Here is a 13,645-nt window from a genome sequence, read left to right as displayed (position 1 = left end):
CGAGAGCCACGATACGGAAAACCTTCCGCAGATGCCGTCGCCGCTGATCCCATCTCGGGGATCCAGGAGATCGCCTCCGGCACCCTGCCGGAGAGGGGAATCATCCCCCGGAGGACTCTACGCCGCCATGGTCGCCTCCGGTGTGATGTGTGAGTAGTCTACCCCTGGACTATGGGTCCATAGCAGTAGCTAGATGGTTGTCTTCTCCCCATTGTGCTATCATTGTCGGATCTTGTGAGCTGCCTAACATGATCAAGATCATCTATCCGTAATTCTATATGTTGCGTTTGTTGGGATCCGATGAATAGAGAATACTTGTTATGTTGATTATCAAAGTTATGCTTATGTGTTGTTTATGATCTTGCATGCTCTCCGTTACTAGTAGATGCTCTGGCCAAGTAGATGCTTGTAACTCCAAGAGGGAGTACTTATGCTCGATAGTGGGTTCATGCCTCGCATTGACACCGGGACAAAGTGATGAAAAGTTCTAAGGTTGTGTTGTGTTGTTGCCACTAGGGATAAAACATTGATGCTATGTCTAAGGATGTAGTTGTTGATTACATTACGCACCATACTTAATGCAATTGTCTCGTTGCTTGCAACTTAATACTCGGAGGGGTTCGGATGATAACCTCGAAGGTGGACTTTTTAGGCATAGATGCAGTTGGATGGCGGTCTATGTACTTTGTCGTAATGCCCAATTAAATCTCACTATACTCATCATGATATGTATGTGCATTGTCATGCTCTCTTTATTTGTCAATTGCCCAACTGTAATTTGTTCACCCAACATGCTGTTCGTCTTATGGGAGAGACACCTCTAGTGAACTGTGGACCCCGGTCCAATTCTCTTTATCGAAATACAATCTACCGCAATACTTGTTTTACTGTTTTCTCTGCAAACAATCATCTTCCACACAATACGGTTAATCCTTTGTTACAGCAAGCCGGTGAGATTGACAACCTCACCGTTTCGTTGGGGCAAAGTACTTTGGTTGTGTTGTGCAGGTTCCACGTTGGCGCCGGAATCCCTGGTGTTGCGCCGCACTACATCTCGCCGCCATCAACCTTCAACGTGCTTCTTGACTCCTACTGGTCCGATTAAACCTTGGTTTCTTACTGAGGGAAACTTGCCGCTGTGCGCATCACACCTTTCTCTTGGGGTTCCCAACGGACGCGTGTCGAACGAAAAGACAATACGTCAACCACGCGCATCACACCACACCACCATCCCGAAGTAAATATGGCAACGGGGACACTAACCACTGTTTATTGCTCAACCATAACTATTCCCGTGCAGGAAAATTTTCTCCGTCCCCATCCCAACTAATTTTCATGGGGTCAGTTCTTTTACCATCCCCATCCCCATCTGGTAAACAAATAACCATCGGTTAAGCATCCCCGCTTTAGCTAGTATTTTTTTTTGAACTGGGATAGGCCCCGAAGGGCCTAGATACTGCCATTCATTAAAGCGGTACAGTTATAATTTACAGCAAGGTCCCCAAAGGAAAAGTCAACTACAGCACAGACCTCACTTCTTACAGAAAAGACCCTACAAAGATTATGGAAAAAGCAATCGGGTCCATTAGCACCGCCGAAATTCTGAGGACTACGCCGATGACCTTCCGCTCCGGCGCCGGGGACTAGACCACTTGGTCCAGAGGGGAAGAAGAGTGTTGCCTCGCGTCCTTCACATGGCCTCCACATGGAGGTTGAACAAGACCCGGCCTTCGACGCCAGCGTCACTTGGAGCCGCCCTTCGGTCAACTGAGTCGGCGGTCGAGCTCGAACCACCGAGGATGAACAACAGATAGCTGCAGTACCACAAACTCCCCAGCACCGCCCAGATCTGTCCGCCTCAACGCCTGTCGTCTTCCTCTCCAAATCGCCACCACGCCGACTAGGGAGAAGAAAACAAACCTCGTCGACAGACCAATCTAGAGCAGCACCACCAGCATAGACGTCGGCCTTATTGAAGAAGTCCCTGATGTTGGAGGTCCGCGTCGCCTTCGGCTCCGGCCGATGGAGCACTACGGCGAGGACGACCAGCCACCAGCAGCATCGGATCTAGCCAAAGAAACCCGATGCAACTCTCCAGTCTACGGGCATAGCGCCCACTACCAGCAACAAGCCGAGAAACTTATAACTAAATCTACTCTGTACAAACCAGCCACTCCATCCTTCCTTGCTCCAAGCAGCAGCGCCGCCGGAGAAGGGATAAGGAAGCGCTGGGGCGTGACGGTGGACTCTCAACGGGAGAGGAGAGGAGAGACGGGTGGGAGCTTCCGAGAGATGGTCTTTCGCTTTAGCTAGTAATTATGAGTCCAAAATAAAATGATAACATGGTAGGATGACGGGGCTGGCTCGATCAGGAGTTTAGGAAGGAGAGGTGGGCATTTGTGAGTTGGGATTTGGGGGCTACGACGGTTGGGGGCGGGAGGGGAAATGTGAGCACAATAGGATATGGGTTTTCTGGTATCTATACATACCTATCTTGTACCCTAGTGGCACATGTCATATGCCTAACGAGGATTTCACGGTTATCGGTTATGGATAGTGGTAACACTGATCCATCCCCACCTTAATTAATGGGGAGAGTTTGCCTCCAATAAAACTCCCACAGGGATGAATTATTAACCAAAACCATCCCCTAATAGGTGAATTAACCACTGAGGATTGGGGAATGGGCCCATTGCCAAATTGATCCGGGAGTGTACCCGTGCGGCAACATCCATCACCTCGTAACGGGTGATCCTCCTACTTGTGGAGCTACTTGGAGAGACGGCCTTGCATAGCAGCAACGTCGGTGTTTACGAACAGAGCACACACAAAATTAAGCACGAACTACAAGTGCACAACATAACACTGCATCATAGGTGATTACATAAGAGATCAGCTCATGCATTGTCATGATGCGTACCTCTGGCACCCAAATTGCCAGAGGCGACGTCTCAAGGGGGTGCTGCCGCGGGAGACGCTCCGACGGCGCGTGGGTACTGCATCTGAGGGAGAGCTGCCGTGACCCCGCCCGCCGCCAGCTGTTGGCCACCGTGCGCCAGCTTGGTCGCAATGGAAGAAGGCTGCTTCCTAGCATGTTGGTTTCCTCCAATCTCTTAGCTAGCTAAACATGCATTCAAATTTCAAAATATAGTAGCACTAGCTAGTATGGAGTAGACAATAATATTATTACATTACATGAATAAGTAAGCACAATGCAAAGCCTAATGATAGCATCGACATGCCTCCACGAACATGAGACATGGATATTTGTAATAGCGTGAGACCACATGAACATGCTATATGCATGACTGTTAAAACACCTTTGTTATTTCCCTTTTTGCTTCATCCAATTCAAATTTCCTTCCAAGTGCAAGAAACCAGATAAGCATGCCTATGCTTGACATTGCATGAGAGAACAAAATGATCGCACCCTTTCTGTTGGCCTGGATAATTGAAGTATCTTGCATATATATATAGATGCATGATACGTGGAACCGGAAGATTACATCACATGGTTATATCAGCATTGCTACAACCTTTTGGATGCCCACAAGATTATGCAGAATAAATTGATCAACATTACGGTGTTATTGTACTACACCATGTAGATAGTCAGATAGAGATGCAGAGTTGGACGCCGAGTAGCGAGCGGCCGGGCGCGCTTGGTCAGGGAGTACTATATAAGACAAGGTTTGCCCCATCAAATATACAATTTGTGTAATATAAAACCACAAGCATAAGTAAATAATTATGAGGTCAAGTTTGGTGATATCAGTTTCATGTCAGGTGGAAGCTCTCTCCGTCCGGACAATTCAGCTCCAAATCGGCCTACCTTGCGTGTTTCGCAGGTCGCACCAGCCTCCCCGCAGCTAAGGAGATTTGGACGAGTTTCGCGCCACTCAAGTTCAAGTTCTTCGGGTGGCTTGCCATCCAGAATCGGTGCTGGACTGCTGATCGTCTTCAGCGACGGGGCCTGCCAAACCCCGGAAACTCTCCTCTGTGCCAGCTCGTCGGCGAGGATATCGACCACCTTCTGCTTCAGTGCAGCTTCTCGCGAGCGGTATGGTACAATGTGTTCAGAGCAGCCGGCTTCCTTCACCTCCTGCCTTCCTCGGCCGATCTCCTTTCGACGTGGTGGCCACGCTCGGCCGTGCGAGTTGGGGCAGCCAGGAGGAGAGCTTTCAACTCCCTCTGCCTCTTGGTGGGTAGGGGGATCTGGACAGAGCGCAACGCCAGGGTCTTCGACGGCACCGCGTCCCTCGCTTCCTCGCTCAGCGATCGCCTCTCGGTTGATTGGCGGGAGTGGGAACGCAGTAGAATTTCCGGTAGGATTTTGGGAGAGTGATTCGTGCTTGTATGTGGATTTGTGGCTATGTGGCATGCGTTGAGTCCTAGGACTCCCCTGTAACCCTACTGGTGTATAACTTTCCCCTATACTTAACACGAAGATTCGCAGATCTCCTGCGAGTTCTCGAAAAAAGTTTCATGTCACATAAATCGGTCGAAAACTTGTCTTTGCAATACAAAGTACGCCCTGTATTTGAAATAGAATTAATACATTTAGAGCATTTCTAACAGAGCCCATAAAAACGCAAACTGAAAAAGTGGAGTTTAGTTCACCGAACTCGTGTATTCAGTTCGTAAAATGGCTGACGCAAAACAGTTTTGCTTGACAGTTTTGGTTTAAGGGTTCTGTTCTGCGCCAGCGGGTTCCAAACCCGTAAAAATATGGTTTATCAAAAACTTTGCATATGATCAAACAAACGACACAATCAAATGCAAACAATTCATGCATAGTTCATTGTGCAGACATCAAATGACACAATCAAAGCAAGCAGTTCATAGTCACACTCTCCTCTCACCGCCGGCATCAAACCGAGGTTGGCCCGCCATGACCATCATCGCCAGCACTTCCAGGAGTCACCGAGCCACCACCAGTTGCCTCTTTACGAGCTAGTCTTCGTCTTGCCGTGATCTCCGCCGAGGCATCCTTCCACCACTCCAGTTGTTGCTCATTCATGTCCTTGGTGTTCATCATCATGATCTGTAGCACTTCCCTGTTTGATCGGTGCCGGAGACAGCATCCATCCCCACGGTGGCCCAAACTCGGCACAAGGTGCCGTCTTCAATTTTCATGTAGCTGTTGGCCCGCCTCTTTTTCCTATTTCCATCGGCCTCCACCTCGACGACACCCTCGTCCCCTTCATCTTCTTCCCCTTCGTCCCCTTCGTCCCCTTCTTCCCCTTCGTCCCCGCCGTCGTCCTCATCTCCGCCTATCCTAGCGGCGAACGGAGGGAGTGGGTTAATGTTCACCTCGTCCAACATCACCAAGTACGAGGTGTTCTCGTTCCTAACAGTACGCGGCCTCAACATCTACTCGCAATGAAAAACCGAGGAAGAGTTGATGTGTACCTTGTTGGCCCGTCATCGAGCACGTCCTGAGCGACGTTCGCGGTGGCTTCCGGTGGCGGCGGCGGCGTTGGCGGGGAGGGGAACGGAGGCGGGGCGCCACGGCTCGTCGACGCCTTCACTTTCGTACTTTAGGCACCGAATTCTTCGGTCTCGCACGGGATGCCTTCGGCTTCGTTGCCACCGTCGGGACATCACCGGTGGCCGCCGCGGCACCGGATTGCGGGACCACATGCGTTCCCGCGCGCCGCCGCTTCACCACGCTCGTCGACGAGACCGTGGTTGCTACCTCTGCGGGGGTCGCAGGGGTCACCGGGGTGGTTGGTGGAGCGGCGAAAGCTCCGGCGACCGCGGGAGAGGGTGGCGGCGCCTTCGAGCTAGCAACGGCGACCGACTGGGTCGATTCGAGACTCGTCCTGGAGAAATCGGTCGACGGCGGCGCAGAGGAAGGTGAGGACGCGCAGATCGGCGGCGGCGGTGGCGGTTGAGAGGAGCTGAAACTTCCCTCGCGCGCAAACTAGGAATTGTATTCGGCTTGCGTTCGGCTCGCTCCGTCAACCCCTACAAATACAGATTGAGTATGGGTTTCAGTCTCGGCCCCAAAAAATATAAAAAATATTTTCAGTTTTATCTTGTCTACGGTCACTACTGACCGTAGCCATTTTTCAGCCCGAACCCGTAAACTGACGGTTCTTTTTCGGTTTTGAGCCTTTTACGGGCTGTGCTAGAGATGCTCTTACTACCCTTATCCAGTTGCCATCACTTCAGGTTCAGCTAAATCATCAGTGCTCAAATCACGCCATTGCCGCGGAATACAATGGTTCTGTTTTATGATTTTTAGAATTTTAATTGTATTGCATGCCGTACATGAATCAAACCGTTTAAACTCCAATGCCATTCAGCTTCCCTAACTAGTCACACCAGAAAGTACGTATGCATACAAGTTTTGATGTACAAAAACTCCATCACAAGCGGCGATGAACTGATCAAAGTGTTCCTCCTACATTGCTTCGAACTGATTGCCATGCCACGAGTGTTATGTGGCCTTCCTCCTGGAAGTTAAACTGCATTTCAGGGCTTCAACATCGCAATCCATCAAGCTGCACACCACCTGTCAGGCAACTGGACTGAGACTCCGGCCATATTATCTCCGGAGGGTAAGCACGGAGGACTTCCTCGAACTTCCCCGGCTCGAGCTCAATGAACCACCCTCACAGTGGCTGCTACAATCGATCCAAATTGGTACCCAAACCAAGCTAGCCATCTTCGACGCTCATATTTTCAACACCTTTCCCAGCCGCCTTCCGCTGCATCTGCACCTGCAGGGCAGTCTGCTTTTGCAGCTCCCGGAGCCTCTCCAGGAGTTCTTGGAACGAAGGGCGGAGTTGTGGGTCACTGTTCACATAAAGATGATCAGTTGGTGCTTAGCAGGAGTCAGTTTGTCAATAGTACAGTAGAAGTAGTATGTACCTGTCCCAACAACTCTCAATCATGGATGCCCACTGAGGGTCTACGTCGCTTGGAATTTCCAATCTGTGGTCCATGAAACCCACGGCTCCGATGACCTGCAACATACCGGTCGGAATGTGAAGAACTTCCTATGCACTAATAGGGAAATGCTGGTGATTTCACTTCTAATAGGAGATTCGTCATTCACCAGTAAGCTAGTACTACTTTGCAAGGGGAAATTGGCTCTTGGAAACCACAAAGAAGGCATATCTGAATTTTCCTTGATTTACAAGGGAAAAAGAGACACTTCGTGCAGTTTTAAGGACATACTACTCTGCCATTCGTCAACAGAAAGATCATGCAGCGGCAAGCATCTCGGTGTTAATCTTGCTGCAGGACGAGAGGAGGGTGGAGGATTTACAAAGTAAAGAAACATTGAACTTAATTATCATCGCTTGTTGTATCTAAGTAGATTATTTACCCAGATGAATCTGGCAACCTTCCACACCCTGCTGGACTATCAACTTTACAGTCACATAGTCGCTACAGAATATATGATTGAAAATCATGTGAGCACCTAACCAACCGAAACACATAAAAAAAACGGTACCTGCATTGTATTAAGAGTATCCCAAGGAATCTTTTGAGTAGCAAGCTCCCATAGGACTACGCCATAGCTGTACACATCGGACCTACCATGTAGAGAAAAGGAAGATATGAGTAATCATCTGCAGATAGCAGGAATTTCTACTGTTCAAGAATGCCCACATGGAGCTTACTTTTCGTTTGAAGGTTCATTACGCAGCACCTCTGGAGCCATCCACTGTGGCTGCATATTAAAGCTAAGTTGTCAGAGATTTAGAGCAGAAACTGTATAGAACGGTGAAGTTTCTGCCAAATTTCTTAGTCTGAAGAATACATGTAAAAAAGGTAAAGTTTGCTTGTACGTACTGTTCCTTTCCCAGTTTTTGTTGTTAGAAATGTTTCTAGTTTGAGGCGTGAAAGACCAAAGTCTGCAACCTAATTGAACGAAGGAATGAGAAGAGAAAGAATAAATGAGGGAAAACTAAGTTCTGTGGTTACCTTCACAGTCCAGTTCTTATCAACCAACAGGTTTGACGATTTTAGATCACGATGTACAACAGTGGGGCTAGAATTGTGAAGATAATTCATGCCCCTTGCCTGAAAAAATAGTGATAATAATGTATTTAAGATCTGCATGATGACAAAATATTCCATAAAACTAAACGTACTTGTCAAACAAAATGTGAAGTAGCTTTATCTCCATGGGTTCAGAGGGCCCAACAAGAACAAGCATGGAAACAAAAATTGGCCGAGTATCAATGTTTCCTACCATAATCACATGAATTATGACTAGCTTTTAGTGAAAGAACCTTCAGGTACGACATAGTAACAGAACGAATGGTGTAGCACACGGTATCATGTTAGATGTCAGATATATGACAGCATTGTCTTTACTTTCCCATTCTTTGTAAACTTAAGCTAACAGATATGTTGTCATATAAAACAAAAAACATCAACTTCTCTTCTACATAGCTGCCCAACATAATTAGTTATCTCTTCAACACATCTCTGGACTTCTGTAACTGAAGAATGTTTTATCCAGTTCTTCTGTTCATTCCTCAAAAGTCCCACAGAATTTAACTGGCTTGTCATTTCCTAGAAATATCGGTTCAATGAAAATGTACTCACAATGTCTATAGCCATGTGAACTCGCCGCCTTGGATCCATCTTGCCAGTGGTCTTTCGAAGTAAGCGAAACAAGCTCCCTCTGCAGGATAGGACTCAGTACAGTGTGATATAAAACAAGAAAGAAATATTTACCAGAAGGTAAATGTTTGAAATTCTGAAACAGAATGCATCAACGAAATACCATCCCTCTTAAGAAACAGTGGAACCAGCAAGAACCAGGCACTTACTACTGGGACAACTCACCAAAATGTACTAATCGGAGTTTAAACTGTGTCATTGAAAGTTACGAACTTGGCACAATACACAGATTCAGTTTCATTTTTACTGGCAGAATCATATAGATAGACTGCCTCATGACCTAGTGCTTGTTTTGCACCAAGCAAGGAAAAAGGCAATAACCATAGACAAAGCATGTAGGAGATATAAATCTTACCGTGGGAGAAATTCTGTAACAATACAAAGTCGTTCCTGAGATGCAACTGCACCCATGAAAAGTATTATATTGGGATGGCGTAACTTTTTCATCAGAGAAACCTACATATTTGGGGGAAACGAATATAATCATGACCATAACAATGGAACTATAAAGTTAACAATGTACTGATAATTGCTACAGTCCACAAAAACTGCCAGCAAAAGAAACTAGGTGAATGTGGGTCAATATCTGAATGCATGGAGTCCAATTACTGAAGTATCTGACTCAGTAATATAGTAGGTACACTACAGTGTCGTTGACAAAATATTCCACTGAGAGTCAACAGAAGTGTAATTAGATATAGACACCTACCTCTTGTCTGAAGGTATGTATCATTCCTTCTGAATATTCCTGCTTGGAGAATACTTTAACAGCCACATCCTACAGGGGCATGGATAGATATTCATAACTGCTTTCAAGATTAATACATTTATTAACAAGAAAAACAGAGTGTGCATACCGATCCATACCACAAAGCATGATACACTGTTCCGCAAGAACCTGCGTGGATCAAAAATCAATATAGCAGAAATGAGCAGTATGTACTATAAATATATTGAAGTACATGTCACCTAGAGATGGGAGTATCCAGATGTGCAGACAGAGAGAATTTGCAGATTTTATCTACAAAATAAAAGGAGAATCCGGGCAAATGGAGAAGTAACTACCTTCACCTACTTGTTCTCCAAGTGTTAGGTCTTCCCACAGTATCTCATAATCTAGGCAGTCAGCTTCATAATCTAGTCTCTCGATAGCACTGCTATTACTACTTATAGTGCTGCTCATGGTACTAGTTGTGCTGTTATTGTTGAAAGTCCACCAGGAACCTGAGACCTCGTATTTGCCTGCCTGGGCATATTCCGCGTCCTTGCTGTTCGGAATTATGATAGGCTCTAGAATTGGAACTCCCTCATGACTCTGGGCGTTCTCTTGATTATCATGTAACCGTGGTGAAGTCATGTTATTTTTTACATAAACACCATCATTTTCATTTCCTTTCCAAGGCCATGAGATCCCCTTCTTGCCCAGTAATGCCTCTGCCTTTGAACCAAAGATCTTTTGAAACCCTACTTTTCCTTCACCTGGATCGTCACTGTTTGTTTTTCTCGAGTCCTGAGGTGATTTATCTTCGGTAACAAAGGTACCATGCAGTACATCCCCACCTGGGGTGCTTGCTTCACTTGATGTTGGCTCCTCTCTTGCATCATGTTCAGAATCCTGACCCTCACGACTGCTACCATGCTGTTCGTCGCAATTCTGACCTGCCCTGATCCGAGAACGAACTCTACTTGTAACCTTTGTAGCCTGTGTTGTCATTCTAGAAATCAAGAAAAGGATACACTAGGAAATAAATTAAGAAGAAATACCAGAAGAGAAACATTCTATTGAAACAAACAGGGCAGTCATTTCTTCTGTTTTGTTGGAAATGCGACTCACCAAGTTTGTTATCTTGGATGTGATGGCAGATTGGAGAGGTTGTCGGGAGTCAGATGAACCTTTATTTTGCAAGCCACTTTTGAGCCTGTTGTTGCCTATTGCTGAATTTGGATAGGATCTCCCTAAGACTGCAGGACTAACCATTTCCTCCAATATCCGTGCATCACCTGACAGACAGGTGAGGCCCACCAAGCTACCATCATCATCATATAATGGAGTGTTATTCACAACAACATAAAACCTCTCTCCTGACTTATGCTTAACAGGAAACTTCCCTCTCCAACACTTGCCCATAAATATATTCTGCATGATCTCGTGTGCTGGACTGAAGTCACAAGGATCACAGATTAATTCAAGGAGATCATGGCCAATTGCTTCTGATGCACAATAGCCATACAAATGCTCGGCAAACCGGTTCCTAGGTTACAGAAAAAGTGGACGAATTTAGTAAAAGTTGTAGTTTCATATCATAAAACAAAGACCAGGACCATCGGGTGCCTCATGAATTGCATATTGCAAAGAGAAATTTTCCTACTTACTGAGCCAAGATGAAGACCAGACAAGAGCACTGCACCAGTTAGATATAACCAAGATACACAGCATATTTGAAAGAAAATGCAAGCAAAACTTGCCACCTGATAAATATCCATCATTATACTAAGAAAGGTCCACCAGACATGTGGCAAGTGTTGAACTTTTCATTCCAATTAATTTGAGACCATAGATCTTAATTAAGGGCACACATGATGCTTCCAGTTTTGTTTACTTTATTTAAGATGTTAAGTTTGTTTATTTTAATTGTGTAACATCAAACAGCACAACATATTATTTCTATCATGTAGTTATGCAGCAAGGTGAAAACTGAAATGGTACTGCCAGTATCTCTACGAGAACCTTGTTCCTTTTTAATCACCTGAGTTAAGCTAACCAACTTGATCAGCTTCAGCCGCAACGGACATATCTCCTAAATCCATTTAGTTAATTCAGTTTTGCCACTTGGGAAGATTATATTTGATAATTTAGGGAGCTCATATTATATAACTGCAGCATTTCTTAAGAATAGGCAATCCACACTATTATTACCCTAAAAAAAACTGAATAAGTATAAGCAAAGGACATTCAATGTTTGCGCTATCTGACCATTGATGAGGTTGCACATCCTACCCTTGGACTCGGGCATGTACCAACAATGCACATAGCATTCCCGTCATTCTGAATTTAAATTCCTATCAAAACCGTTGCGGTAACATTACACTCCAACCTCGTAACACACTACTGTAGCATATCATCAAACAGCTGACGAGCGTTGAGCAGGCGCGTACCAACGAAGCAGGAGGAGTGAAAGGAAGCTCACCAGTACAAGACCTTCCCCTCGAGGGAAACGACGTGCACGGCCTGCCCCAGCGACTGCAGTATCCTGTGGCAGTGCCTGTCGGAGAGCCCGGGGCGCTGCGGCCGTTGCGGGAGCAGGGCGAGCGCGCGCCCCCTCGCCGACGACGAGGCCTGCTGCAGCGCGGGGAAGGGGCGGCGCGGGGACGCCGAGGACTGCCCGCCGCCGGCGCCGCCGCCGCGGCGGTCAGGGATGAGCCTGCCCATCTCCCGCTTGAGCTCCTCCTGGCCCTCCTCCAGCAACCGTATCTTCTTGAGGAGCTCGTCCGCCTCCATCCCCGACGACGGTGCCAGGCCACCCTCGGATCAAATGGCAGAACGCGAAGACATGCCCGCCGTTTTCTCCGAGAGCCGTGCAGACCCAAATGGCGCCTCTTTTTGGTCTCCGGCCAATCTGGCTGGCTCTTTTTGGGCACCAAATTTGGCGCAACTCACCTCCAGGAGGCTGGCTCGTCTGCCCAGGAACTCGTAAAAAAGGGTACAGATTTTGAGGAAAGAAAAAGGATTTCGCGAGGCTTCTCGATCTCCTCTAGTAGGTGGTTCCAGGTTGTTGCCTATGATGTCGTCTTTGTTGTTTGCTTGGAGCTGGAGCAAATGAGGATGGAATCTGTGTTGCCTTTTTCTTTGTGTGTGGCTTTGGACTTGTTCATCGTCATTTATTTATTTCGAGAATCGACACCTTCTTTTATCTTCCCCGAGTTGAAATTCTGCGCTCGGATAGATGGATCATCTTCTTCCGGCCGCCTCTGTCTCCATCTGCACGCGCTGCCTGCCCAGACGTTGCAACTTGCAAGCAAGAAGCTGTCTGTTATGTCGACCTCATCGCCTCGGAAAAAAAGAAGGCATCTTTGTTTCCATTAAAGGCAACCCCGAGTAAACTATTCCTCCTGCTAATTGGTGGTCTTGAATTATTCATCCTTATAGTTCATCTCATATCTGCTTGGGTTTGGTGCCTAGTGCGCCTCCTGTTGAGTGAGCACCGACCGGTTTCTTGGACCATCTTCTTTGCCAAAAAGTTCACCACAGCTTTGCACCATCTGGCTTTCTCTTCTCTATGTTGTTTTCCTTCTCAGCTGTTCATGCACTATTGCACATGCAACATGGTAGGTACGCGACAATGTCAATCGGAGTCTAGACTTTCAACACGACTTGTGTCGCCACCTTTTCCCCAATCAAGGGAACGTGGAAAAGGCTTCTCTATGTCTCATTCAGAACAAAACAAACGGAATTTGATGACTCAACCATATACGCGTAAGAGCAACTCCTGTAAAACAGGTAGAGAAAAAGCAGCTCTAGGGTACATTTTTTGACTTTCGGGCACGAAATTTTGTAAGCATGTTCCATATATTATGATGTAAAGTAGGACTTTGAATATTTTTCAGCTGTTTTAGGGCACCTCTCGCGGTGATCTCCGCCTCATAGTGGCCGGGCCCCCACAGACCAACACTATGGCGGCCCTCTCGATAGAGCGGCAACACAGGCCATCTCGGGGTGCCGCGTGTGGGTGGAGGCTACGTGGACTGCTATGGCCCAAATCAGCCGCAATTTTAAGGGGGGCGAACGGATCTGGTGGTGTTTCGGCCCAGCGGGAATGACGGTGGCGGAATATGAGGGCGAGTGTGGTCGCGCGAGGTCAGAGGGGAGAAGGGAAATTCCCAAGCAGCACTTAGACCATGGGGGAGCCGCTGCCCCAAATTTGCAACACAAGAAGCTAGTTTTTTAGGCATCATGCAAAAATATAGGACATATTTTAGGGATAAATCATTCGTTGGA

General features: G+C 46.9%; 1 protein-coding gene across 2 annotated transcripts; it reads right to left on the bottom strand.

Moving 5' to 3' along the window:
- Window positions 1-6,288: 6,288 nt before the first annotated feature.
- LOC124703121 (RGS domain-containing serine/threonine-protein kinase A-like) lies at window positions 6,289-12,632 on the bottom strand. 2 transcript variants are annotated; one of them, XM_047235336.1, is made up of 13 exons: window positions 11,838-12,630; window positions 10,484-10,901; window positions 9,715-10,351; window positions 9,507-9,547; window positions 9,359-9,427; window positions 9,005-9,105; window positions 8,572-8,650; window positions 7,942-8,040; window positions 7,810-7,878; window positions 7,638-7,687; window positions 7,469-7,550; window positions 6,880-6,974; window positions 6,289-6,804 (listed from the first exon to the last, which is right to left on the bottom strand). In XM_047235336.1, exons 1-13 carry the CDS (start codon window positions 12,146-12,148, stop codon window positions 6,666-6,668), a joined length of 2,190 nt encoding a protein of 729 aa, XP_047091292.1. In that variant the 5' UTR covers window positions 12,149-12,630; the 3' UTR covers window positions 6,289-6,665. The 2 variants fall into 2 exon arrangements, 1 of the variants encoding a protein (XP_047091292.1); XR_007002937.1 differs by lacking the exons at window positions 6,289-6,804; window positions 6,880-6,974 and having other exon boundaries at window positions 7,484-7,550; window positions 7,810-7,871; window positions 11,838-12,632.
- Window positions 12,633-13,645: the final 1,013 nt, after the last annotated feature.

This window comes from Lolium rigidum, chromosome 3 (assembly GCF_022539505.1).
Source record: "Lolium rigidum isolate FL_2022 chromosome 3, APGP_CSIRO_Lrig_0.1, whole genome shotgun sequence".
NCBI lineage: Eukaryota > Viridiplantae > Streptophyta > Magnoliopsida > Poales > Poaceae > Lolium > Lolium rigidum.
This window is presented reverse-complemented; position numbering and strand designations above follow the sequence as displayed.

Excerpts from the sequence above, each read along its gene's own strand:
- LOC124703121 (XM_047235336.1), bottom strand. The coding sequence starts at position 12,148 with ATGGAGGCGGACGAGCTCCTCAAGAAGATACGGTTGCTGGAGGAGGGC. Across the intron at positions 9,428-9,506 it reads ATGCTTTGTGGTATGGATCG|GATGTGGCTGTTAAAGTATT; the intron begins GTATGCACACTC and ends ATGCCCCTGTAG. Across the intron at positions 8,651-9,004 it reads GTTACAGAATTTCTCCCACG|AGGGAGCTTGTTTCGCTTAC; the intron begins GTAAGATTTATA and ends CCTATCCTGCAG.